Genomic DNA, 27165 nt, shown 5'->3' with positions numbered 1-27165 from the left:
TGGGAGGTGATCATCTCTTGAGGGCAGAGCCTCATGCAGAGCTCTGTAGCCCCTTCAACCCGAAGAAGACGCAGAAAGTGCAGGCTATAAACCAGGAAGATGGTCCTCAAGGCCCCTGCTGGTGCCTTGATCTTGGACTTCCTACCTTCAGAGCTGTGAGAAGTGAATTTCTGTTGTTTATGAGCCACCCAGTCTATGGTATTTTATTATAATAGCCCGAATAGACTTAGGGAAGCTGATATCCAGAGAGGGACAGGCATTTGCCCAGGGTTGCAGAGCCACGAAGCATCTCTGATGCTCTCAGCCCTAGGCACGCCCCTCCCTTGAGCCATCCCCCCCTCCAATCTCCTAATGCTGTCTTCCTGGTCCAGCCCCTCACTGGCCCACTCCTGGTCCTCCCAGCTTTGCCAGCTGTGAAGCCTGGGGCTGCCCGGAGGAGGGGAGATACAGTGCTGTCACCTCCTTCCTCACTTCCTTCCCTTTTTCTCCCCCCCCCCCCCCCGCCTTGCTTCCCTTCCCAGGCCATGCCCAGCTGGTCACTGAAAAGTTCTTCCCTCTGCCACCCAGATCTGGCTGGCCTCCTGGGCAACTGGGCAAGTGGGAGGACCCCCTGGCAAGGAACCTGGCCCCAGCATAAGGAAGGGGATGCAGGACCCTGGCTGAGTCCAGGGTGGGGGTGGGGGTTTCCTGTCTTGCGGTGGATCTTACTCCCTGGGCAGCCTGGTGCCAGCTGTGATCCCCATGTGCCAGGCACGGGCTTGGGGGAGGGGAGGGAAGTGCCCAGATGGAGGTAGGAGGCTCAGGGGCCTGGACAAGTTGGAGCTGCGTGGACCGGAGGGGGCCCAACTGGGGGTGGGGAGTGAAGGGTGAGAGGGTGGAGGTTCTCCCCTCCCTTGGACCTCAGACTCAAAGGCTGGGGCAGTGGGGATGGAGAAGCTGGGGTTCTACTCCAGTCTGAATGTAGGGGTAGATCCGGAGAGCTGAGGGTGGGGAGGGGCTCCAGAAGGAAGGCGAAGGAGAACTAGGACCTTGAACCATTCACTTCAATTCCTGCGTGTTCCTCTGTAAAATGAAGATAACAACACCCGCTTCTGGGAGTTGTAAGTAAATGGTATGTAAATGTTCAGCGCTGCACCAGGCACCACCTGAGGGGCACCATAAAGGCTGGCTATGATCTTCCACGTTGTTCTTATGGTAGTGGTGGCTGTTCCTGGGCTGAGAGCAGCAGAGGGGCTGCCACACTGCATACTCACCCAGGGATGGGCGGCTGGTGGGCAGAGGGAGGGGCAGCCCAGCTGGGCCGACGGAGAATGGAGACACTCCTGGCACCTGCAACTGCAGGTTGCAAGGGACTCCTCTCCCCCGCACTTCCGTCCTGTTGCGCCCAGGACGGCAATGGCACTGAGGACAAGGACCCGGACCACGCCCGTCTCTGCCCGTCCTGCGTCAGCATTTGTGCCTCAGAATCCAGGGCAACCTTTTCCTAGACGGGAAAACCAAACTCGGTGAGACTTGGGCCAGACAAGACTCTTGCCCCACATCACCCGAGCCCAGAGTAGCCAACGGACGGCCCTCTCTTAAGTCCCCTCTCCCTCTGTGAGCAAGCCTGTGGCATCTCTGGTCCGTTGCTTGCAACGGGCAGTGGGTAGTTCCCCCTTAGAAACAAACCCAATTCCTCTTGCTGCAGCGCAACCTACTTCCTTTAATTCTGGCTTCAGTGGGACTGATAAACCCAGTCCCCTGCCTCCCGCCCGGGAGAGAAAGAGGCGGACCCTTCCTAACTACTGTCCTCCCTGCCATGGCGTAGTCTTCGTGCTCTTAAGGGATGGGCAGCTGTGCCCTCTCCTCCCGCGCGGCGGCGCTCGCAGTGTGCGCTCCAGTGAAACCAGTGGAGACGGGCTGAGCCGGCTGGGTACCCGAAGCTGAGCGCGGGCTCCCCTAACAAGCTCTGGGACCTGCGCAAGCGACTGCACCACCTCATCTGTAAAATGGACTTTACTGTCGTGTCAGCCCCTCAGAGGGGCTGATGCTTTAGTGGGCGAAGTGTGCACAGCGCTCAGCCTGACACACTGGAGATGCCCAATACTTGGGAAACAGCAGCCACTGCTCGAGGACGCCGGCCCGCTCAGCGTGTATCCACGTTTATAAAACGGGGGCGCTAGTTCCCTCCTCGTTTGAATTTCAAACGAGAAAAGGCGCGTCAAAATGCTTTTGAAGGCGGAAAGGACCCTCGCGCACGACGGGATCTGTCAGCCCCAGCCGGGGTCTCAAGGTAAGGGGCTCGGGGCTCTGGCCCACCCGGAACCCTGGCCCCCAGGCGCACGGTCCCGCGCCCAGGCCGTGCACTTCGCCAAGCTGAGCGCAGCCCGGGTGCTGCTCTGGTTCTACGCAGAGAAACTGAGACTGAGTAGTGGGCCGGGGAGGAGTCGGCCCGGGTGTGGAGTGTCGCCAGGCGCGGGTGACTCTGCTCTTGTCCCCCAGGCCCGATCCAACCTGGCCTCGGACGGCTCGGAAGAACCGCTGCGACGCCTGCGCCTGCCTATACAACTCTCTGCAGCTACACGTGGCCAAGCCGGGGGGACTATCCAGCGCTCCCAGCCCGCAACTCCCTGCAAGCTACGTGAGGGGGCGGGGCCTTCCGCGGAGGGGCGGGGCGCTTGGCTCCCAAGTTCTTCAGAAAAGCAACTCCCGCCTCCCTCATGCTATGTCTTCAGCCATTCTGTGTTCTAGCGGCTCCTGATACCTGATTCCCACCTCTTCAGTACCCCCTCAGCTGTCCATCTGGCTGGAACACACCAGCCCAGGCTGAGCTTCGTGGGTAGATGGGCTCTCTGGCTTTAGCAACTGCTACGTCTCCACCCTCTGCCCCAGCCTAGAAATTAGACCCTGTAATCCCATTGTGTTAGGTCTGACCCCTGCTCTGCTCACCGATTCCTAGGCAGTGCGTCCTACCACTCGTACTTCTCCAACACACAGAGACATGAATGGCAAGACAGCTGCCTGGGGAGGGTGGACCTGGGACCTTATGGGGAGGAAGCTGATGTCAGGATCCTCTCAGGCAGGTGGCAGTCAATGGGGAGCAGAAAGCCATAGCCTGTCTGCTGGCCGGAGTCTGCGCTACAGGCTTCCCACTGCGTGAAGGAGAGAAGACAGAGCTCAGCCCTCTTCTGCTGCTGGGGCATCAGGAGGGAATTCTGGGACTGCCCTGCAGCCCTCCCTCTGTTCATCTGCCTAGGACCCCTTTGCACTGCCCGGGTATCAGGTGCCTGAGGCACACCCCAACCCTCACCGATTGCTGCACTCATCCTAGGCCTCCTGGCGATGCTGGCACAGGCACCAACCCTTACACCTTGTATGAGAATACTTTGGGGAGACGGTGGCCATCGACTTTGGCTAGGTGAGTCGGGCAATGGGGGGTGGGGGCTGGGAGCTGAGGTCAAGTACAGTAATGATGGCTCACGGACTTTGTCACCTCTTCTGGCTTTTGCACACAGCCTGTCTGCTGCCCTTAGGGGCACCTTGGTCTTTATCTCTGGCCTTATTACCATGGGTACCAACACACCATGAGTGGCTGGAGCCGGGGGCAGGAGGATGGGCTGGGTGGGCCAGATCAGCTGGCTGGTTGAGAACAGCCCTTCCCAGGATGGGCAGCTTTAGCTCACAGGGAAGAGATCTGGGCCATGAGGGTGCCTTCCTTATGTGCCCACTCTGCAACACCTGTGCCACGTGGAATATTTCCAAGATCTGCCCCATGGCCAGGTGAGACAGGGACAAGGGAATGGACAGGGCTTGGAACACCTGGGCCTGGCTGCAGGGAAGGTAGTTCTGGTCCTGCAGTGTGTCTTCTCTCCCTCCCTTACAGCTGGGCTGCTTCTCTATCTGGCAACTGTGTTCTTCAGCATCTTCATGTCCTTCTGAGCCCTTCTGAGCCACAGCCTTCCTGCAGCACTGGAAGGGCAAGAGCATCCCCTTGGCCCACCACTAGGACCTCAGTGGCTTCCAGGAAGAGGAAGTGATGCCCAGCGCAGCCTGCCAGGTCCGGAACTCCACTTCCCAGAATTCTCAGAAACCACAAGGCATGCTGGGAAGAGCCCAGACCAGAGACCATCATTCCAGGTTCCAAATCTGGCTCCTTCCCACACCTCCTGGGTTACTTACCACCCTCCCCTGAGATCAGGATGAAACCAGGTTTGGTGAGATTAAACACTGGGCATATTTAGGGTCTCAAAGAGAAACTCTGGCACAGGGAGGAAGAGGAGAAGCATTCCATTCACCCATCCAGCCAGCTTCCCACCAAACACCCCATCACTGATCCTGAATCTCTTTGCTTGTCCACATCTCCACCGCCGCTCCCTCCCCCATCCCCACCCCCTGTCCCAGCCACACCGCTTCACCTGGACCACTGTGGTAGCTTTCCCAAGATCTCCCTGCTTCCATGTTTACCCTACTTAATTCATTTTCAGGGTCAGGGTGACCTTTTGAAAACACAAATCACATCATGCATTGCCCTCATTCAACACCTTCTAGGGGGTCGTATTATGCCCTATGGGCTGCATGAGGTTAAACAGATGTGGGAGGACCGAGAAAGCAGTCAGGGAACACAGAGGTAGCAAAATCAATGTGAATGGTGCCCTCTAGAATATGGTGGTATACAGCTCATGCACCCTAAAGAATGGCCCTGCCTTTGCACAGACTGATCTTCCCTGCCATTACCGCCACCACTGTGGGATGCTGCCCCCCCCCCACAACTCCTTACTTAGATCAGTCCTTCATCGGACTTGTTCACAATTACATATTTGTGCTTGTTCATTTGAGGTCTGTCTCCCCAACTAGACTGTGGTTCCATCAGGGCCTAAGCCGTGCCCAGGTTGTTCACCACAGCATATCTAGTATCTACTGCAGAACCGTATGTGGTCAGTTAATAGTTATTCTTTTAAAGATTATTTTTAATAATCTTTAAAAGATTATTCTTTTAAAGATTATTTATTTTGGGGGGAGGGCAGAGAGAGAGAGAATCTCACACAGATTCTGCACTGAGTCTGGAGCCTGATACGGGGCTCGATCTCATGGCCCTGAGATCAGGACCTGAGCCAAAACCAAGAGTTGGATGCTCAGTCATCTGAGCCAGCCAGGTGCCGCAGTCAGTTCACAGTTTTTTGTTGTTGTTTTTTTTAAAACATTTTATTTATTTATTTGACAGACAGAGGTCACAAGTAGGCAGAGAGGCAGGCAGAGAGAGAGGAGGAAACAGGCTCCCTGCGGAGCAGAGAGCCCGATGCGGGCTCGATCCCTGGACCCTGGGATCATGACCTGAGCCGAAGGCAGAGGCTTTAACCCACTGAGCCACCCAGGCGCCCCAGTTCACAGTTATTGAATGAACTAGTGCATTATCCATTATCTGTCCATCTGTCCTCATGCCGGTCAGCCATCCCTCTGCTCATCCACAGTTATCCACCTGTCTGTCCACCGATCTGCCCTTCTGCTCACTCACTTGTGCACCCACTCATGGAGATTTGCCAATTTTTCCTATCCGGTTTACCCACCCATTGGTTCCTCTCCTGTCCGTCACACGTACCTTCCATCTATGCATGCATCCATCCACAGGTGTTTAGCCAGAACCTTGAGGGGAAAGGCCCTGCAGAGACAAAAATGACTTGGACCTCATTCCTGTATTTCCAGAACTCCCTACACAGGCAGAAAAAGATGGGGGCTCCCCCCACCCCGCGGTTGTAACACCCAGCCTCTTGGGCCCCAGGAGGCACACCTGTTGCCTCTCTGAACACGAGTGTGCATGTCCAGAGTTGGCCACTCTGGGCCCACAGATGGCCCAGATCCCAGTGACAGGGTTTTGAAGGAGTCGCACTTCCCTCCCACATTGCTCCTGCCTTCCTCACCAACTCACCAGCTCTGCAGCCATCCTTGTCATGGTGAGGGGGCTTTGGGCCCTTGCGCCGGCACCCCTGCTTGCTTTGCTCAACAACAACCAGTTGGAGAGCCGTTTATTTTTTATTTATCACAGGTTCCCCTGCGAGTCTTGGAGGCCAGAGGCTGAGCAGGTACAGGGCACTGGAATCTGGCTGCCTCTGCTTAAGGCCATGGCTCACCTTCATTGTGAATGTGAGCATGGGGCAAAGGAGGGGCATACAGGGTCAGAGGGGGAAATAGAGATCAGAGTCCGGGAAAGGCGGCTTAGCAATGGGGAAATGGGGGCTGAATTCCAGGGTCAGAGATAGGAAGGTAAGAGGTAGAGTTCCAGGATTCTGGACGCGGGCTCATCCTGCCCACGGGAATGGGTTTGGACCCAGGGTAGCTGGGGAATTGGGCCTTGGAGTCCCTCTGGCCCTGCAAGCTTTTCTCCTCGCCTCCACCGCGGACCTAATGCATCTCCTGCGCCAGTAGGAACACCACAGCCTTCTGTGCAGCTTAGTCAACTGCACAACTGCACCCGCACCTCCAATCTACCTTGCCCAGGTGGACCTCACGCCCTCCAAATGAGAGCCTCAAGGAGGGCCTCTGGGCCTGTCTGGGAGGGGTGGAGCGCTGAGCCTGGGAAGCACGGGGCCTGGCTGGGGGGCCGGGGCGCTGAATCTGGAGGCAGAGCGGTGAGTCCGTGGGTGGGAGGGATGGGGCGGGGCCTGACTGGGAGGACAGAAAGCTGAGTCTGCGCAGCGGACTGCTGGGCAGAGCTGGGGGCGGGGGCGAGGGAGGGGGGGGAGAGTATCCTGAGGGGACGGGGCCAGGCTCTAGGGCCCGGAGGGGCGGGAGAGACTCGCCGGACCCCGTGCCCTCCTCAGCTCAGGTACGCGGCCTTTTGCGACCCACAGGGGAACCTCACCCTCTTCTACTGGAAGCTACTGGCCCTGCGTCTGGGCTTCATCGTCGCCTTCGAGGTAGGCTCAGCTATTTGTGTGTGGGACACACTGGGGTTCAAGTTCAAGTTTAAGCGCTGCCGCGGCCCAGATGTAAACGGGGGGTATGCTATAGGGTAGTATCTACTTCATATGGTCGTTATGAAGATTCGGTGCCAAGCCCTTACACAGTGTCCAGCACTGTGTACGTGCTCAATAAGCAGCACTACCACTACCACTGTTCTCTTTAGGCAACGACCTGAAGGAAGGAGAGGAGGCATGCTCCCTCCAGCTTTGCTTAGGATCCTTTCTCCAGCTCGGCCTCTACCAGGGTCCCTAGTGTTACAGGTTTCAAATTATGCCTGTGTCTTTGGGCAAATGACAACCGCTTTATGCTTCAGTCTCTTCATCTGTAAAACAGGAGTAGTAACTGTCCTCACCTCCTAGTGTTGTGAGAATTAAGTGAATTAATACCCGGGAAACCTCAGAACAGAGCCTAGCATTCAGCAAGCGTCGATAAATGAAGGTAACTAAGGGATTCACTGTCTCTTTGGCTCCCCCATGCCCCCAGCACGTGGTGTTCGTGCGCCTCCTCGTCTGGCTCGTGCCCGACGTTCCAGCCGCCCTGGTGACCAAAATAAAGCGCGAGCGCTGTCTGGTCGTGCAGGAGCCTGCGGACAACCGGGAGGTGCTGCCTTCGGTCAGCGCGGCTAAAAGACCCTGGCCCCTCCCTGACCACGCCCCTCGGCCCGCCTCCAGGCCTTAGCTCAGCCCTCTCTTGCCACGCCCTCTGGTTTGGCCTCTCCCATAGGGAGAATTGGCCGGTTTCCTTCTCCAAACTCCGCCCACTTCCCGCCCCTTCTATGACAGTGTCCCCACTGGAGTCCCCTCTGCTCTCCAGGACCAATTTACTTAGCCTGACCAAGCCATGCTTTCTGTCCTTTGCAGCAGGGGCACTGTCCCCAGAGCCCGGGACCCGGGGCGAGTGAGGCGGAACGGTCTTTCAAGAATCCTGGGCTCTCCTGATGCTTCCTTCCCCTTGGGGGGGGGGGGTCTTCTGCCTCTGGCAGGGGGTCTGGGCAGTACCTTGGCCAGCGGCCCCAACGTCGGCCTCTGAACTGGACTGTGAGGATTAAAGCTCTCTGAAGACCGCTAGTCTCGCATTGCCTCCCTCTCCCTGTCGCAGTCTCCTTTTCCACGTGCAGTGCTGGCAACAAACCTCTCTGCCCCCCAGGGTGCCGCCTCTCCACGGACACTTGGTTTACACACACACGCTGTGCAGTGTCTCTTCATCATGTCTGCGTGCTCTAGAGATCGAGGGAGTGGAGGGACGCTAATCACTCAGTACTGAATGGTCACCCGTTGGTAGGGGATCTGGGCCCTGGACACCTGCCCCATATGCTCAAGAAGGCCTGCAGTGTATGAGTAATAGTAAGAGGGTTTAAGTTAGGGGAGCTGAAACACCTCCCAATGGACGTTTACACACTTTTCACCAGATCTTCCCAAAAGCCTGGTCACGTGGTCCTGGGCTGTGGCTTAGGACAGAGGTTGGTGGCTGAGTCAAAGACCTGGGCTTGAGTATGAGTTCTGACACCTATTGGCTGTATGAACTTGAGCAAGTGATTTAATCCTTTGGGCCTTAGTTTCATATCTATAAAATAGAGACTTCATAGAGCTGATGAGAGATTGAATGGGATAATCCCCCCTGATTTAACATGTACTTGTGGGAGCAATAACAGGGTCGTGGCCAAGAGTAAATGAATACAGTATACCCTGCTTTTCAAAAGTTTGTGTTACAACCACTTGGCTTCCCCCAAAGACCTCTATTACTACCTGTTTTCACCAACCAGAGGAAATACAGAGAAAATGTTTGCTATTGCGGAAAATGGTGAAAAAAGGAGGAAATAGCATTCAACATTTGTTTTGCAAAGATCCGTTATAGAGGCAGCAAACACCCTGAGCGGAGAGCCTGCCCCACCAAGCTCTTCCCCGCCCCACACTCGGCAACTCAGTATCAAACTACCAGAACTTTGAACTGTGTCCAGGAGCATCTGTCCTTTATCTCGATTAATTTTGCCATCTGTTAGGAAGATGTGTCCTCAAGTATCAGAAAAGTCTAAGAGAGGTTATTTTGGGGGTATGGAAATGCTGAAAAAACATTTTTCCATATACATTAATGGTAACTGCTTCTTCATTTTGTGCCATTTTTGGCTTAGGAAAGCTTTTGTAGGAAGGCTCTACTTTGGGGTAGTGGGGGAAACCTGTAAACAGATGTGAAGTGCTCAGAATAGTGCCTGGCACATAGTGCACAATAATTTATTCACAACATGAGTATTGGTATTTGTGTACATATTGGAATTAACACTGAGTGTCTGGCCATTATGGAGCGCTTAAATAAGTGGCAGGCAGTATTAGGAAAAGAACAGCTTTCCCTTTCATGGGCTTGGGATGATTGCATGGTTGCTGCAGTCTCCTTACTGGAGGCTGGTTCTGCTTGGGCTGTTGGTTTATTGAGGGCTCATTCAGTGTGGACTACAGACCCAGAAGGCTTCCTGGAGGAGGAGGCCATTGGAAATGGCAAGGTGGGTCATTCCAGGCAGCAGGGGAGGATGGGTCATTCATGACAGCAGTGATGCTGAAAGGGTTGGTCGGGCTGGTCCTCGATGCCTCACATCACCAACTTTCGTGATTTCCATCTCTCCACCATGGAAACGAGTGTTCCTATTTTATGGGTGCTGTAGCCAGCTCAGAGAGGGTCAGCAAACTACAGAGTTCTCAGGGTCCCTGAAGAGTCCAAGGCTTGGAAGTTTCTCTGTGAAGCCACTCCTCCCCCAGCATGTCTTACGTGGGGGTTAGCTTCAGAAGAGGGGTGAACTGTTTCTTGGACAGAAAAGCAGTGCTTCCTCCATCTTTAGGACATCGGTCTGGGGTCCTTCAGAACCTCTCCTGGGCATAGGACTCCCATTGTTCCAGCCCCCCTCTTGTACCCCAGACTGGCCAAACCGGTTCTGGGGAAGGGGGGCGGGGAGCAGGCACGTTGAGACAGCCGCCCGCCTGCCTGCGAGGTTCCCTCCGCCTTCGCCTCCCCCCCTCCCCGCCCCACACAATACCCAGGATCGTGCACTGCCCGGCTCAGGGGCCATGCTGACATCGCCCCCTGAGGATCCAGCTGCAACCCCAGAGCCCCCAGGTGGTCTGGAGCCCTGGACCGTGTCGGAGGCTGGACGGAGCTCCCTGGCTGAGGTAGGGCCCCACCCTGCTGCCGGCAGTACTATCCTCCTCCAGCCCGTGTTCCCAGAGTGCGTCCTTTGTGCTGCCGGCCTGGCCTCTGATCCAGGCTCCCACCCACTTATGGCCTCCTGAGGCTCCACAGCCTGTTTGGCTTGGATCCCCCTTCCGGCCATGACCTTCCACTCGGCTTTGTCCCTGAAGGGGCACAGGGGCCATGGCAGGGCCCTACTCCTCTGGGCACTGGGGCAAGGGGGACCAGGGAGGGGGCAGGGAAATCCTGGGCGTAGGAAGCCAGAGGTGCTCTCCCTGAACCACAGTAGTATCCAGAGACCCTCCCTGCCAGCCTTGCCAAGTGGGTTCCTTGTCTGTGTGATTAGCAGCGTCCACTGGATGGAGCCCTCCTTGGTCCCTACTGTCCTTCTCTGGCCATGGAGACACTCATGATGACATGAGCTTCCTAGAGGGGGCAGCCAAGAGGGACTTCCCATGTTACTTTACAGATGGGGACACTGAGGCCCAGGAATAGGCTATGACTCGCCTAGGGCCACACAGCTGGTAGTGTCAACACTGGGCTTGAACCTTAGGGGTTTTCCCCTATAGGTTCCAGAATGACCCTTGGCACTAGAATATTCAGTGATCATTTCTGGGGCCGGGAATGAACATGCTACTTGGGGTCAGTTCTCTTCCTGAGGCTTTTTCCTTTTTTTTTTTTTTTTTTTACTAGCAGAGATGAGCTGCACACAATATGAACACAGCTCAACGTCTCCTTGGTCCCGAGCACCAAGGTTGAGTGGGCCACATCTTTGGAAGGCCATAGGGCTGGTATCCCAGCTAGATGGGTCATTGCCTTTTGGTCTGACAGAGGTGGAGGTTGACTCATCCCTGACTTTTCCCCTAGGGACCTGCCTCCAGCCTCCTCTCTACAGAAAACCTACCACCTTCCCCTGGCATTCACCTAGGCTTCTCCTCTAAGCTCTTAATAGGGGGTGCTCCTGCCCCAAGGCTTCCATGTTTTTGCTCATTTATCCCTGTAACTCAGGAGGGTGTGGGGTGGTGTGCTCCCTGCCTTCCAGGGGCTTCCGAGATCCAAGTGGAGAGGATCTCCCAGGATATAAGGGGAGCAGAGCACGTGTGTATTCTTGCACACGGGTCCTCACGGAAGCAAGTGGGACTTCTATGTCAAGAACTTCAGAGTCCTGGAGAGAAAGAGACTTCTCTGGCAGGCAGTGGTCCCGAGTCTCCTTCCTCACGCTCCTACAAAGAACGGTGGGTCTCATCCTCACTGACTCAGTTTCCCCATCCGTGGGATGACCCAGGCCACCTGCCCGACTAGAGAAAGACTAATTATAATACTCAGGAGAATGACTATCAACTACGAAGCTCCTACCACATGCAAGGGGCTTTACACGCGCTGTCATTGATTCACACATTAGTGTTGTTTTTTTTTTTAATATTTTATTTATTTATTTATCAGATGGAGATCACAAGTAGGCAGAGAGGCAGACAGAGAGAGAGAGGAGGAAGCAGGCTCCCTGCCAAGCAGAGAGCCCGATGCGGGGCTCGATCCCAGGAGGCTGGGATCATGACCTGAGCCAAAGGCAGAGGCTTAACCCACTGAGCCACCCAGGTGCCCCTCACACTTTAGTGTTTTAAAGCTGGTATGAGTGGCCTATTTATCAGATGAGGAAACAGAGATGTGCTCAGATGGACAGAGGTTTAAGGTACATGCTAAAGTTGTCCCTGTGGAGAGGGCCTGGCAGAGTAACTGTCTCTTGGGAGCAGCCCCACCCCAGGCAGGCACTGAAGAGAGCAAGGGAGAAGCTGTGTAGATAGAGTGGTGCCCCTCCCCCCGGTACTCTCCTCCATCCCTCCCTCATCCCTCGGTTACTGACACTGTCACTGTTTCTCTCAAGTCAAGATTTTCTCCTTATCCATGTTTACTGGGTCCCTGGCTATTTCAGCTGGAACAGTTAGCCGTTACCTCCTCCAGGAAGCCTTCCTGGAATGCTCAGGTCAAGTCGAACCCAGCGCTGATGGTTCCTCTGGCTTGGCTCCTGCCAACCCTGAGTTGAAACTGTCCTCATTTTTAGCTCCCTCACTAGACTGGCAACGCAGTGGGCCACAAAACGTTTGTCCATCTGTCTCCCTGTTTTTTTTCTGGGCTTTGCATCTGTCTTTGAGTATCTGGTCTGTGACATTTTCGGTATCTCTGTCTCTCTGTCTCCATCCCTGGGTCCCTGAATGTCTCGGCATCTGTGGTTTTCTGGGTTGGAGTGTTTTGGTGTCTCCCGTGCTGAGATGCTGCCTAAAGTCTCTCCGTATCTCTGGGTCTCTATCTCTGTCTCCTGGGTCTCCTTGCCCTGTCAGGCTGGGCATTGCTCCTCTGGCCACAGGGGGCCTCTGGGGGGGGGGGTCCTTGCTGCCCCGCCTGCCCACAGTGAGGCCAGGCAAGGGTAGGCCCCCGCCCAGCCCGCTGCCTGTTCCCTCCCTCCCTCCCGCTTGCCTCACCACAGGGTTTGATGAATCAAACTCTTTGTCTGGGTGGGATCTCCCCCAGCCAGCTGGGCAGAGAGAGGGCTTCCCCAGCCGCGGGGAGCAGGAGCAGAACAAGATCAGCAGCGGCCCTCGGCTGGAGAGGTGAGGGGCTGCGGGAGGACCGCCGGTGGAGGGACAGGGGAAGGGCTGTGAGGGCTCAGATCCCTCTGTCATCAGGCCTGTCCCGAGGCTCTGGCAGACTCCTTGGGGATGACTTCCTGCCCAGAGAGGACCCAGTCAGCCTGGCTCGATCTGGGGCTGAGAGCCCGGGTAGGGAAGAACCCCTCTCTCGCCCCAAACTGGGGAGCTGGGACATCTCCCTGCCCTTCTCCCGGGAGGGCCTAGCCTGATCTCCGTGGTGGCCCGCCTGCCAGTCTGTGACCCTCCCAGCCAGCCTGGCAGGGTGTGGGCACTACTCAGAGCTGAAGGCTGCAACTCTGGGCATGGGAGGGGAGGTTGGGTAACACCAAAGCAAGGACTTCTGGGCCTGTGTGTGTGCGTTGATATCTCGGTGTGTGAGTGTGAATAGAACAGGAGTGTGAGAAAGCTTGAGCAGATACATAAATATCTAATGGGTCAGCATGTGTGTGTGTGTGTGTGTGTGTGTGTGAGAGAGAGAGAGAGAGAGAGTCTGTGAATATATGTAGTTGTGTGAAAAGTGTGAATGTGTAAGCCTGTGAATATGAAGTGTCTGAGTGTACCCATGAAAGTGTGTATGTCCATGTGTCTCCTTGGAAGGAAGCATGTGTGCATGTGCATGGAACATACACAGATTGTGTGACAACATATGTATGTGTGTCTGATCATAGGTCAGTGAGAGTTGAAAATGCACGAGCTGGTTCAAAGCACAGACTCAGAAGCAAGACTGCCTGGGTTTGAATCTTGGCTCTCCCCTATGCCAAATAACCTCTGTGCCTCCCCGACCTCACCTAAAAAAATGGGGATAAAACTAGCGTCACCTCAGGGTGGTGAGGATTAGATGAAATGACATATAAAAAGCACTTGGCCTGCCTTTGGTAAGTGCCCAGTAAGTATTAGCTGTTACTATGCGATTAGGTGTGTGAGTGTGCTTGAACAGATGTGTGCGCATGTGTGTACACAAGGGTTTGTCCAGGCCTCCAAGACAAAGGTGGCTTGCTGGCCAGCCCTCCTGTTCTGTGTCTGCCTCTCATACCTTTTCCCCTGCAGGCCCAGGTGGGTGGCAGAGCAAAGGAGGAATGGACTGTGGGCCACCTGCCACCCTCCAGTCCCACCTGGCTGGGCCACGTGGCACTGACCGCCGCCCAGTAGCTGTGTGCCAGCAGGAGAGTCTGTCCTTTGCAGAGCTGCCCACCCTGCAGCCCCCGAGCCCTGTGTGTCTGGATCTCTTCCCTGTTGCCCCAGAGGAGCTTCGGGCTCCCGGCAGCCGCTGGTCCCTGGGGACCCCTGCTCCTCTCCAAGGGCTGCCATGGCCACCATCCCCGGAAGTCCCAGACACCGAGATCTCCACCAGTGGGGGGCTGCGGCCCAGCAGAGCTGGCAGCTGGCCACACTGTCCTAGTGCCCAGCCCCAAGCTCTGGAGGGACCCTGGAGTCCCCAGCACCCACAGCCACAGCGCCGGGCCAGTCATGGTTCGGAGAAGAAATCTGCATGTAAGTCACTCTGGGTGAGGGGGTGGTGGCCTAGTGGGACAGACAGGGGAGAAGTTGGGTGGCACTTTTAAGACTCATAACCCCCACAGTTCCCCCAAACAGGCAGGACAAGTGGTAGATTCTAGTGACAAGAGAACTGGAAATCAGGGAGGACAGGTGACTTCTCAGAGGCTGCACAGCAGATGAGGGGCTGTCCTGAGCTCTTGGCCCTTTGTCCACTGCAGTCAGGCGCTCTGTTCTCTCTACTAGCCCTCTTGTTGATCCCATTTGGGGATGGGGACCAGATCCTGGCCAAAATACTGACCTTTCCCTCAGATGCTCCGGGCCACAGGGTAGCAACAGGGAGGAGTGGAGAGAGCACCTAGTGGATGCCAGCCAGTGTGCTCACCCCACTTCCCCACAGGGCGCAAGATGCGGGTCTATCAGCGTGAAGAGCTCCCTGGCAGCCCTGGAGCCCATGCTGTCTTCCTCGAGCCTGGCCAGGCAGCAGAGCAAACCCTGAGCACAGAGGAGCCTAGGCCACCGGAGCTGTCCCTACCCTCCAGGGTAGGCCTGGAGGGGCCTGAGCGCAGGCGCTTCTCAGCCTCCGAGTTGATGACCCGCCTGCACTCTTCCCTGCGTCTGGGGCGGAATTCAGCAGCCAGGGTGCTGACCCCAGGGTCAGGCACTGGCGCAGCTCGGGAAGGTACCAGCTTCTCCCCTGGGCCCTAAGAGCAGGCCATGAACCAGATGCAGCATGGGGCAAGGCCCACACTTGAGACTGGGTGCTGGTCAGCTGCAGCGTGGCACCCCAGCGCCCGGCGCCATTCTTGGAGCCACCCACCCTCAGAGCTCTCGCCCTCTCTAGGAAGATCATCTGGAAGGGAGTCGCGCAGTGTAGAGATGAGGGTGGACGGTTTGGTGATGCCAGCCCCTATTGACCCGAGCGGGTGCCATAGCGGCTGGCCCGAGCCCAGGTACTATCTCCCACTGTGCGCTCGGTCCGAGGAGGGGTGCAGGGGTGCAGGCGAAGTAGGGCCCTGACCCTGTCCGTTTCCTAGGCTGGACACGCCGGAAGAGCTGGCTCTGGGGTCCAGGAGCTCCAGCGAGCGGCGCCAGTCACGGTTTCTCCTTAACAGTACGTGGGACGAAGGGGCTGGGGGCGGGGGGGGGGGGTTGGAGAGTTGAGAGGTTGGGATCTTGGCGAGAGGGAGGGAGAGCCGAATCTCAGGAGCGAGCACAGTGCCCAGCACGCAGTGGGTGGAAGGAGTGAGTGCGTGAGTGAACGAGTTCACGGTGTCCCGCTACCCGAACCGTCCGAAAGGCTCGTTTATTGAGGCAGGCTCTCGGGGAGCCGGGCAGGAGCCGAACCGGGCAGGCGGGCGCCCCACGGCCCTCCCCCGCCCCTCTCCCCGCCCAGCGGTCCTCTACCAGGAATACAGCGACGTGGCCAGCGCCCGCGAACTGCGGCGGCAGCAGCGCGAGGAGGAGGGCCCGGGGGACGAGGCGGAGGGCGCGGAGGAGGGGCCCGGGCCGCCGCGCGCCAACCTCTCCCCGAGCAGCTCCTTCCGGGCGCAGCGCTCGGCGCGAGGCTCCACCTTCTCGCTGTGGCAGGACATCCCCGACGTGCGCGGCAGCGGCGTCCTGGCCACGCTGAGCCTGCGCGACTGCAAACTGCAGGAGGTGGGCGCCGGGAGCCGGCGGGGCGGGGCCGGCGGGGCTGCCGGCCGGGAGGTGGCCCTGGGGCCCGCAGGGGGCGGGGCCACATCGGGGGCGGGGCCAGGGGGACGGGGGACGGGTCCCCCGACTTAGCGGGGCCGGGGGCCCAGGGTTACCGGACCAGCGGGACTGCACGCTGCTGGAGGTGGGCGTGGGACCCAGCGGGGAAAGCGGGGCCACGAGAGGGCGGGGCCGGCGGGACCGTCTATGCGAAAGGTGGGTGCGAGGAACTGGGGCTGGCGGCTAGCGGGGACTGAGCCGCCGCGGGAAGGAGGGGTGGGGTCAGGGGTGGGGTCCGGGGCGGAGCCAACAGGGCCGGCCGAGGGGCGGAGTCAGGCTGGGCCTGCCGAGGTGGGACCGCGAAAGCGGGGACCAGGAGGGGCGGAGCCCTCTGGAGAGGAAACGCCTAGTGGGCGAAGGACTGAGAGGGCCCGGCTGGGGGGTGCAGGCCCGATGGGTGGAGCTAGGGGTTCCACCCCTCAATCGAGGTCTTCCGTTGAGTTTGAACAAAAGCGCGTGGCCAGAGGTGGTCCCGTTCACCCGGCAGGTACTAGGTCATCGGAAGTGGGGCTGGAACAGCAGGGGGACAGGGAGGGAAAGGCGGCGTCGGAAGGGTGGGTGGTGAGTTCACAGTGTCTGAGGTGGGCCGGTCCAGCCCTTTCGATCCCGCCTCCCCCTCACTCAGGCCAAATTTGAGCTGATCACGTCCGAGGCGTCCTACATCCACAGCTTGTCGGTGGCCGTGGGCCACTTCTTAGGATCTGCTGAACTGAGCGAATGTCTGGGGGTGCAGGACAAGCAATGGCTGTTCTCCAAACTACCCGAAGTCAAGAGCACGAGCGAGAGGTGAGGGAGTGGTACGGTAAGGTGTGGTGGGGGCGGGGCAGAGCCTGTTGTGACTGGCCGGGCTCCCAGGTCTGGGTTCTCGCCTTGACCCTGACCTTGACCTCTCACCGGACCCCTCAGGTTTCTGCAGGACCTGGAGCAGCGGCTGGAGGCAGATGTCCTGCGTTTCAGTGTGTGTGACATTGTGCTGCACCACTGTCCAGCCTTCCGCCGAGTGTACCTGCCCTATGTCACCAACCAGGCCTACCAGGAGCGCACCTACCAGCGCTTGCTGTAGGGCTGGAGGCTCTGAAAGGCGGGCGTGGGGTGGTGGGAGTTGGAGATAAAGGGAGTCTTAGGCGGGAATGGTTCCTGAATAGGGCTCTCTGACCGGGGTCAGCTTAGACCCCACCCCAAAGGGCAGGAAGGATGTGACAGGAAGACACCTGAAAAACCAAGAGGGTGGCTGGGGTCATGGATCCTGGGGGTTCATAGGATCTATGAGCCCATCTGTGACCTCAGGTCCCTCCCCATCTTCCAGCCTGGAGAACCCCAAGTTCCCTGGCATCCTGGCTCGCCTGGAGGAGTCTCCCGTATGCCAACGTCTGCCCCTCACCTCCTTCCTTATCTTGCCATTTCAGAGGATCACCCGCCTCAAGATGCTGGTCGAGGTACGTGGAGGGCACCAGGCTACAGTGAGAGCTGTGGGGGGAATGGTGCTATGCCTCCCACAGCCCCTCCTGGGTAACCACTGGCGGGCAGGGCTATGGGTAGAGGTCCCGGTCTGTCTCACCACACCAACCTCACCCTCTAGAACATCCTGAAACGGACAGCACAGGGCTCGGAAGATGAAGACATGGCCACCAGAGCCTTCAATGCACTCAAGGAGGTGAGCTCAGCTCTCCAGGACCCCGCCCCCCAGATCCCCGGCATATCTCCAAATGAGCCCCAGCCAGCAGAGCCTCTGGTTCCCAGGTGGGAGCCTGAGGCTGGGCTCTGGGAGCCGGGGTTGGGGGACCACAGATGACTCACACACGGCCTCCCCAGCTGGTGCAAGAGTGCAATGCCAGCGTGCAGTCCATGAAGAGGACAGAGGAGCTCATCCATCTGAGCAAGAAGATCCACTTTGAGGGCAAGGTGCACACCTGCCGCTGGCGGGGTGGGGTCCACCAAGGGGCCACTCTCGTTCTGTCCTTCCCCAGGCACAGCAGGCCACTTCCTCACCCCCCCTCCCCTCCCCTCCCCTGTTCTGTGCTGTCTGCCCTGCTGTCCGGGGCCTGACCTTTTCTCCCCCTTGCCTCCCGCATACTTCCAGATCTTCCCACTGATCTCACAAGCCCGCTGGCTGGTTCGGCATGGGGAACTAGTGGAACTGGCACCACTGCCTGCAGCGCCACCCGCCAAGCTGAAGCTGTCCAGCAAGGCAGTCTACCTGCACCTTTTCAATGACTGCTTGCTGCTCTCCCGGCGGAAGGAGTGAGTCTAGGCAGGGTGCGGGAGGTAGACCGGAGCCAGGTCCCTTCTCCCTGCCGTCAGGCATCACTGGGCCTGGAAGCCCCTGTCTGTGCTGCTGGGACACCCTGAGCCTTGGAGGCTCCCCCAGAAAAGGCAGCGATGTGAGGCCAGTCCATTTTCCAGACCTGAGAACCAAGGGCTAGGCTGTGTGCAGAGGACTCAATGGTGCTCTGAGCTTAAGACGAGTAGAGCAGAGATTAAGAGCATAATTCTGGAGTCTCAGCTCTGACCCAACTCATCCAGATAATGGCCAGCATTTACTGAGTGCCTGTCCTGTGCCAGGCATGCTGTGTGCATAATTTTTTTAAATGATTTTATTTATTGATTTAACAGAGAGAGAGAGAGAGAGAGAGAGAGAGAGAGAGAGGTGTCACAAGTAGGCAGAGAGGCAGGCAGATGGGGAGGGGGAATGAGGCTCCCTGCTGAGCAGAGAGCCCAATGTGGGGCTCTATCCCAGGACCCTGACACCATGACCTGAGCCAAAGGCAGAGGCTTAACCCACTGAGCCACCCAGGTACCCCCACTGTTTGCACTATTATCCCTAGTTCTCTAAGCATCTGCCTGGAAAGTAGGCTCCCTTGTTATTCTCAACAGCATGGATCTAGTAAGTGCAGAAGCCAAGAGGGCTCCAGGGGAGGCCAGGTCTGTCTGATGTCCCATCCTAGGCTCTTAACCATTGTATTATCTTGTCTTCCATCTGTAACATAGAGACTGTATGTAGGGAGACTCTGTGATAATAAGACGGGGAAAGAGCTTAGCATAGTACCTGACACGCAGTGAACACACACGCAGTGTTAGCTATGATTGTTAACAGTTTGGGATGAGGGAGAAGTCTTTCTGAGTGAGGTAAACCTTCAGGCTGGATGTGATGAAGAAAGGACTTCTTAGGCTATGGGAAAGGTTTATTCCTGGTTTATTCATTCATTCACGAAAGTGTCACCGAATCCCTGTTCTCTTCCGGGCCCTGAAGGGTGCTAGGGTCATTTCCGCCTATAGGAGCTCTCAGGACAATTAAGCTATATCCTTATAACCACCTGGTCAGGGTTTTTAGGGGAAAGGTGCACTCCTACTGTAGCATCCCCTGGTATGGGGTGAGAATCTATAAAACTTCAAAGAGGAAGGGACATTTGAGCTGGGTTTTGAAGGATACATAGGAGTTTTCCAGATGGAGAAGGAGTTTGGGAGGATATAGCAAAGTCACAGTAGGGTATAATAGCAGAGTGTGTTTGGGGGAGGATGAAGCCTAAATATGGCTAGATTCGTAGAGGGGAAGGCCAGAAGAAGGAGGTGGGCTTGTTGAAAGCCATAGGACAGAGACTGTGCTTTCTGAGGGCCATGGGGAGCATGGAGAGTTACGTAGACGAGTGACATTTCACTCCTGGCCAGTTTGGAGGATGGACTGGAAGGGGCGAGACCAGAAGCTATTACAATTGCCCAAATGAGAGTAGATCCACCCCAAAATGGTAGGGGGCCTGTGGGAAGCAGATTCCAGGGACAGTCAGGAGTTGGGTAGGGTGGGGAGAGGGAGGGAAGAGGCTGGAATGATGGCTGAGTTTCCTCCTGGGCTACTTGACGGAGTCTTTCCCTGGACTGGGGAACAGTGAAGGGGTCTGGTTTGGACTGGGAGATACTGACTGCTGTTCAGACAGGTTGAGAAGAAAGGACCCGTGGGACATCCTTGACCCACTCCCCTCCTCATTCTTCCCACAAGTGTTTATTGAACCCGAATGATGGGCCTGGCAGTGTGGAGCACTAGGATAGAATAGCAAAGGAGAGACATAGTTCAGCTTCTTCGTGGTCCGAGAGTCAGACACTAAGCAGCACGGGGGTCTCATCCGGGGGGCCGCCTGTTGGCTCTTTAGAACAGGGACTCAGAGAACCTGAAAGTGTGCCCTGAGGGGCAGGGACTAGTTTTGTCACCTTTTTCGTCTGCCGGGGAGTCTGCGCTCCCCATTCCTTGTGGGGGCCTGCGGTCTTTTAGGGAGGTGACTGCCTTCCGAGAGTTTCCCCGGGGAGGGAGCCCGAGGGTGAGCGGGCTGACCTCACCTGCCCCGGTCCCGCAGGCTAGGGAAGTTCGCCGTGTTCGTCCACGCCAGGATGGCCGAGCTCCAGGTGAAGGACCTGAGCCGGAAGCTGCAAGGCGTCCCCGGCCACGTGTTCCTCCTCCAGCTTCTCCATGGGCCCCACGCGAAGCACCAGTTCCTGCTGAGGGCCCGGACGGAGTGAGTGGGCTTGGGCGTGGGGGGAGAGGACCCCTGGGCTGGTTGTAGGACGGGGCCTGAGGCAGGCCACGGGTGGAGCTGGCGTCCAGCGGCTTCCGGGCCTGCTCTGTTGGGCTCAGAGCTGGGTGGGGCGCGGGCTTGGGGACAGACAGGGCTGTGGGGCGGGCATGCCCCGAGTCCAGACACCATGCCCAATCCTCCCAGCCCTGTCTCACCACCCTGGCCCTGGGAGACTGTACTTTGCACGTTGTGGCAACTCAGCCTCCCCCTCCCTAGAAGTGAGAAGCAGCGATGGATCTCAGCCCTGTGTCCCTCCAGCTCCCAGGAGGATAAAGAGTTCTTCAGCGAGGGCCAAGGTAGCAGTCTGCCTCCGGGCCCACATCCCCCCGGGGTTGGGTCCCTCACTGCTCTCCCCCCTTCCTCCCATCCTGGTGCCTTGTTGCTGGCCGAGCCGGCGGGGAGAGAGACCAGCTGGCCTGGGGCCATTGGGGGCTGCCGTGCAGACCCTTGGAAGAGCAGCGACATTTGCCTAAGCCAGGCCGGACCTCGCCGCCACCGCCACCGTCTTCCCGGTGCTCAGGCGGCGCCTGATGGCAAAGCCTTTTGTGTCCTCCCGTTTCATCCCCGCACAAGCCCATCTTACCCGCTAGAAAACAGCGGTTCAGAGAGGTTAAAGTGACTTACCCAAGTTCACCGAACTGGTAAGCCGCAGAGCTGAGACGGACGCCCTGATCTGTCTCCACTTTTGCCTCTGCCTCTGTTGCAAAGGAGCAGGAACCAAAGTGGCCACAAGGTGGGGTGGGGCGGGATGGGGGATCAGCTCTGTTGATCTAGAGGCTTCTCTCTGGGGTGTGAGTGAGGCCGGTAAGCCAGAGTGTTGCCCAGTCCGAGAGGGACCCCTGATCCAGTGGACACCAGGCTGTGGCTGAGGGTTGCCGAGCCGGGGAGTTAGGGCTCAGCTAACGAAGGGAAAAGGAAGGGAGCTTGTTTCTACCCATACTTGTTCCTCATCAGGCCTGCTGTTGGCCGCCTTTATACGCATTTAGTTTACTTAATCCTCCTGATAAGCCCGTTGGGTAGACTCATTTTCTCATATCTGAGAAAACAGGCTCAGAAATGCTAAGTAATTTGCCCAAGGTCAGACAGGCCAGTGGAGAGCAGAGCTGGGATTCAAGCCAGGTCTGGCCCCAAAGCCTGTGGTTTTCTCAATACTGCCAGCCTGTCTCCTGTGGTAGAAAGAGCCGTGGGCCTAGATTGAAGCAGATTCTCTGGCTTGGGCTAAGAGTCCTGTTTGAGCTGTGGGGTGAGCCTCGCATTCCTGAGAGGTGGTCAGAGAAGGCCCCTGAAGGAGGAAGAGGGGCAACCATGAAAAGATTTGGGGGGGGAGTTCTCCTGGGAGGAGGATAGGCAGTGCAAAGGCCCTGAGGCAGGAGGGAGCTCAGAATGTTTGGGAACAGCAGGGCAGCTAGTGTTGCTGAGCTCCGTGAGCAAGGGTCCGGTGAAGGGGAAGAGGTGAGGAAGAGGGGCTTGTGAAGGCACAATGCCAGGCCATGTAGGACTTTGTAGGCTGTAGGGAGGGCTTTGGATTTTACTCAGAGGAGTAGGAAGCCCCAGAGGGTTATAATTGGCGGGGAGGTGATGTAACTTGACTCCCAGTTGAGAAGGACGGATTAGAGGGAGCCCTGGAGTACCAACAGGGGCAGATGAAGGGACCATTAGTGTTTTGTGGGGAGTGTCTGGAGGCAGGTGGACCTTGACCTGGAGGTCAGCGTCAAGGTGTTAGACTGAGCTGGGGAGGTGAGAGCCCTGGGCAATAACCCAAGCTGGCAGGGACTGGATTTACCAAGGGCTTGTATTTAGGGTAAGAGAGGAGGGTGGCCAGGGTGAGCAGACGGAGGTGCAGAGAAAATGAAGCAGCAGCAGCCACCCTCTGACCCCTCACCTTCCTCCTTCTACCTGGGGACTCCCTGACTCTCCCTTGGGCTGTCAGACCGCCCCCAGGTTCAGTGCGTCAGGACGTACAAGGCTTTGCAGCCAGACGAGCTGACTCTGGAGAAGACGGACATCCTGGCCGTGAGGACCCAAACCAGTGACGGTGAGAGGGGCCTCCTGGGAAGGCCTCCCTGATGGGACCCAGGTGGGCAGGAGGTAGCTAGATGGCTAAGATATCACAGGAAAAGGTTGTGCAAGTGTTGATCAACCACAGCATGTAGGAATCAAGTTAGACAAGAGGAGGAACTTCCCTCTTACAAAGCTGGAGGATTCAGAGCGACGGGTGGGGAAGAATGGGAAATACCCTTTGTAGAGGATGTCAGGAAAAACAGGTCAGAAGTTCATCTATGAGACTGCTAGAGGCAGGGTCCTTCCTGGAACTGGGACGCTGGGATGAGGTCACCTCTGCCCCCGGGGTGCAGACAAAGCTTGCATCAGGGCCTAGGCTTTCCCTGGCAGACCCGGCCCTGGTGTCCCTTTGATGCCACTAATGCTGCTCCTGGCCCGTGTGGCTCTAGGCTGGCTGGAAGGGGTCCGCCTGGCAGATGGTGAGAAGGGGTGGGTGCCCCAGGCCTATGTGGAGGAGATCAGCAGCCTCAGTGCCCGCCTTCGAAACCTCCGAGAGAATAAGCGGATCACAAGTGCGCCCAGCAAACTGGGGGAGCCCCCTGCCTGATGGGTGGGATGCCAGCTCCGTGCCCAGCTCCTGGACAGGTCTGCAGGGACCTCTGGTGTCGCATGCCCCAGGCCGCTGCTGGTGTTCCATGGCCTGGCGTCCGGAGTGCAGCCCGTCCTCATGCTCCTCCCAGTCCACTTCAGGGCCGACTCCAGTTTCTTCCTCTGGCATAGGGACTGCACAGGTGACCTGTGATATCTGGCAAGGACTGGGGCTCACTCCCTTCATGCTGCCTGACTCTTGGTCCCTCTGGCAGGGACCCAGCTGGGGACAGCTCTGGTGCTGACGGGTGCTGGGACGTATATATAGAGAGATGTATATATATCTGGGGTCTTCTGGCCAGAGCCTGCATGGGCCCTGGCGGCTGTGACTTTTCTGTAAATAAACTCCCATGATGCCTTGGCTTGGAGTCTGCAAGCTGTCTGATGCTGCCCCCTCCAACCCCGCTTCCTCCAGCTAAAGGTCAGGAGGCTCTCTAGCTGCCTCCCAGTGGGGAGAGCTCACCCCCTATCCGGAGGAGGGGACGACAGGGCTGGGTGTGAATTAGACTCCTTTGTGTGGCAACTGACAAGAAACCGTATTCAACCAGGCATAGAGATTGAAGACACTTTATTGGCTCTTGTGTCTGTTTCTTTTTTTTTTTTTTTTTTTTTTTTTTTTTTTTACAAAGCCTCCTTTTAATTATACATTTTTTTTTTAAAGATTTTATTTATTTATTTGACAGAGAGAAATCACAAGTACACTGAGAGGCAGGCAGAGAGAGAGAGAAGGAAGCAGGCTCCCTGCTGAGCAGAGAGCCCGATGCGGGACTCGATCCCAGGACCCTGAGATCATGACCTGAGCTGAAGGCAGCGGCTTAACCCACTGAGCCACCCAGGCGCCCTCTTGTGTCTGTTTCTTATAGCTGCTGTAACAAATGATCGCACACCGGGTGACTGAAACCAGTAGGACTGTATTCTCGGACTGCTCCGAGGCCAGAAATCTAAAATAAGTATCGCTGGGCCAAAATCCAGGTGTCAGCAGGGCAGGACTCTGTCCTGTAGTGGGGATGTCTGCCAGGGGAGAATGGGTCTTTGCCTCTCACAGCTCTGGTGGCTGCCAGCTCTCCTCGGCTTGTGGCCACACCACTCAGACTCTGTCTCTGGAATCACACTGCCTTCTTCTCTGTGTGTCTGTGTCAGAGCTACTTCTGCCTCCCAAGGATAAGAATACATGGATTTTATTTCAGGTCCACCCAGATAATCTCTCCATCTCAGAGTCCTTACCTTAAATCCCTCCTGAAAAATCTGTCCCCCCTCCCTTGTTTATCATAGAAGATAATAATTACCAATTCTGGGACTAGGAGGCAGATATCTTTTAGAGGACCATGTCTCAGCCTTCCACAGTTCTCAAAACTAAGAAATATATGGGCAAGGTGGGCTTCAAGCAAGGCTTGATCCAGCAGCTCCTGTGACATCACTGAGGACTCTGCTCTTTCCATTCTTCCACTTGGTTGTCTTTGGTATTGTCTTCATCCTAAGGCCTCCAGGCGCTTCTTCATTCACATCCAACATGAAAGGAGGGTATTTTGTTTTTAAAAGATTTTATTTATTTATTTGACAGACAGAGAGAGCACAGCTGGGGGAGAAACAGGCAGAGGGAGAGGGAGAAGCAGGCTTGCTGAGCAGGGAGTCCAATATGGGGCTTGATCTCAGGACCCCGGGTCATGACCTGAGCTGAAGGCAGAAGCTCAATGACTGAGCCACCCAGGTGCCCCTGGAAGGAGAGAATTTTCTTTGTCCCAGCATTCCCTGTCCAAGTCCGGGGATGCTTTCTAACTAGACCAGCTTAGGTCATGGGGCTACCTCTGGGCTGATCACGGTGGCCAGGGGGTGGTGTGTGCTGAGAGACCTATCCTAGGTCATGTGCTTTAGCCCTGGAGTCAGGTTGGGGACCTACCCTTCTTGGAACCCCCTTGGTTCCCACGCGGAGTCTGATGGCTGCTGTACAGGAGAGGTGGCTTCTGGGGAGGCCAATGAACATTGAAACCCAAATTACCCAGGAGAGGAGAAACACCAGGGAAATGAGCTTGAGATGCAAACACACCTGCGCGGACCAGAGCATCCTTCACCTCTCAAAAGGAGGTCATGGGGCAAAGAAAACGTGAGCCAGGTTGGTCCTAGAAGGCAAACATAGGAAGATGGGGAGCCACTCAGACCCATGAAGGAGCTTTTGGGAATGGCTTTCTAGCCTGAGATGGTGCAGGGAGGGTGCAGTGTATGGGCGAAGGGGACAGACACATTTGAATTTGAATCCTGGTTCAGACACTGATACCCATGTGACTTTTTTTAAAGGTTTTATTTATTTGTTTGACAGAGAGAGAGATCACAAGTAGGCAGAGAGGAGGAGGGAGCAGGGACTCTCTGCTCCCTGCTGAGCAGAGAGTCAGATGCCGGGCTCGATCCCAGGACCCTGAGATCATGACCTGAGCTGAAGGCAGAGGCTTAACCCACTGAGCCACCCAGGCGCCCCCACCACCATGTGACTTTTTAAAATAAAGTTTTTACTTTGGAATAATTATAGATTTACAGAAACATTTCAGAGGTGGCCCAGAGAGTTCCACATGTCTGTTCCCCTGCTGTTAAGATCTTCCATTACCATGGTACCATTGTCAAAACTAAGAAACCAACGCGGGTACATGACTATTAACTGAACTCCAGCTTTTATTCGGATTTCACCAGTTTTCCCACTAATGTCCTTTTTCTGGTCCAGGAATTGGATCCAGGATCCCACACTGTGTCTGGTTGTCATGTCTCCCTGGTGTCCTCTGGTCAGCACCGGTTTCCTCTGTCCGCCCTCGGTTTCCATGACCCTGACAATTTTAGGAAGTTCTGGTCAGAATTTTGTTAGACTGGCCCTCCATTTGGGTTTCTCTGGTGTTTTTCTGATGACTGGACAGAAGTTCTGGGTTTGGGGGACGAATACCTCAGAGGCCAAGGGCCCTTCTTGTCACATGATCGCAGGAGGCATGTGATGCCCGCGCGGTGTCCACGTGACTTATTGGTGACATTAACCTTGCTGACATCGGTAAACTGGAGTCTGCTTCCTCCGCTGTGATGTTTACTACCTTCCCCTTCCCATACTGTCTTCTTGGGAAGCAAGTGCAACCCACTCTCAAGGCACGCTCCCACTAACTGGTGGGTACGTCTACCTGGATCCCATTATTTAAGATTCTTCTGCGAGGAAGATCTGTTCCTTTTCTCTATTTATGTAATCAGTTATTATAAAGGACCTGTGCCTTTATGGATCTTTCCTTTGGGTTATAATTCAATACTAAGTTATGTATTTTGTTGTTTAAATTATTCCAGCTTTGGCCATTGGGAGCTCTTTCCAACTCGCTCCGGTGTCTGTTTTAGTTTAGTTTAGTTTTTTTTTTTAAAGATTTTATTTATTTATTTGACAGACAGTGATCGCAAGTAGGCAGAGAGGCAGGCAGAGAGAGAGTGGGGGAAGCAGGCTCCCTGCTGAACAGAGAGCTGGACGCAGGGCTTGATCCCAGGACCCTGGAATCGTGACCCAAGCCGAAGGCAGAGGCTTTAACCCACTGAGCCACCCAGGTGTCCCTCACTGTGATTATTTCTTTCTTTCTTTTTTTTTTTTTTTAAAGATTTTATATATTTATTTGACAGAGATCACAAGTAGGCAGAGAGGCAGGCAGAGAGAGAGAAAGGAGGGGAAGCAGGCTCCCTGCTGAGCAGAGAGCCCAATGCGGGGCTCGATCCCAGAACCCTGGGATCACGACCTGAGCCGAAGGCAGAGGCTTTAACCCACTGAGCCACCTAGGCGCCCCTGTGATTATTTCTTAACCAGATCTGAGTAGGATTGATTTTAACCATTTCTGTAGCAACAGCTTACTGATTTGGGGTTTTGGTTTTTTTTTTTTTTTTTTTAGGTTTTATTTATTTATTTGACAGGCAGAGATCACAAGTAGGCAGAGAGGCAGGCAGAGAGA

At 56.3% G+C, this 27165-nt stretch overlaps 2 protein-coding genes across 11 annotated transcripts; both read left to right on the top strand.

The window, feature by feature from the left end:
* Positions 1-907: 907 nt before the first annotated feature.
* On the top strand, positions 908-8619 carry LOC131809223 (anoctamin-7-like). 6 transcript variants are annotated; one of them, XM_059136029.1, is made up of 7 exons: positions 908-2272; positions 2482-3397; positions 3863-4116; positions 6020-6056; positions 6825-6890; positions 7420-7536; positions 7797-8619. In XM_059136029.1, exons 3-7 carry the CDS (start codon positions 4016-4018, stop codon positions 7872-7874), a joined length of 399 nt encoding a protein of 132 aa, XP_058992012.1. In that variant the 5' UTR covers positions 908-2272; positions 2482-3397; positions 3863-4015; the 3' UTR covers positions 7875-8619. The 6 variants fall into 6 exon arrangements, with proteins under 6 accessions (XP_058992012.1, XP_058992011.1, XP_058992010.1 ...); XM_059136028.1 differs by having other exon boundaries at positions 970-2272; positions 3863-4036; positions 5680-6056; positions 7420-7548; positions 7797-8003; XM_059136027.1 differs by having other exon boundaries at positions 972-2272; positions 7420-7548; positions 7797-8003.
* Positions 8620-9919: 1300 nt separating this feature from the next.
* On the top strand, positions 9920-24416 carry ARHGEF19 (Rho guanine nucleotide exchange factor 19). 5 transcript variants are annotated; one of them, XM_059136022.1, is made up of 17 exons: positions 9920-10091; positions 12593-12716; positions 13803-14246; positions 14650-14931; positions 15094-15202; positions 15287-15363; positions 15646-15908; positions 16630-16790; positions 16911-17063; positions 17311-17440; positions 17584-17658; positions 17817-17906; positions 18085-18245; positions 20348-20506; positions 20783-20862; positions 22497-22601; positions 24079-24416. In XM_059136022.1, exons 1-17 carry the CDS (start codon positions 9990-9992, stop codon positions 24111-24113), a joined length of 2550 nt encoding a protein of 849 aa, XP_058992005.1. In that variant the 5' UTR covers positions 9920-9989; the 3' UTR covers positions 24114-24416. The 5 variants fall into 5 exon arrangements, with proteins under 5 accessions (XP_058992005.1, XP_058992008.1, XP_058992004.1 ...); XM_059136021.1 differs by lacking the exon at positions 24079-24416 and adding an exon at positions 23017-23578 and having other exon boundaries at positions 9922-10091; XM_059136025.1 differs by lacking the exons at positions 16911-17063; positions 24079-24416 and adding an exon at positions 23017-23578.
* Positions 24417-27165: the final 2749 nt, after the last annotated feature.

This window comes from Mustela lutreola, chromosome 10 (genome assembly GCF_030435805.1).
Source record: "Mustela lutreola isolate mMusLut2 chromosome 10, mMusLut2.pri, whole genome shotgun sequence".
In the NCBI taxonomy this organism is placed as follows: Eukaryota; Metazoa; Chordata; class Mammalia; order Carnivora; family Mustelidae; genus Mustela; species Mustela lutreola.
The sequence above is the reverse complement of the archived record's forward strand: the minus strand, read 5'-3'. Positions and strand labels throughout refer to the sequence as shown.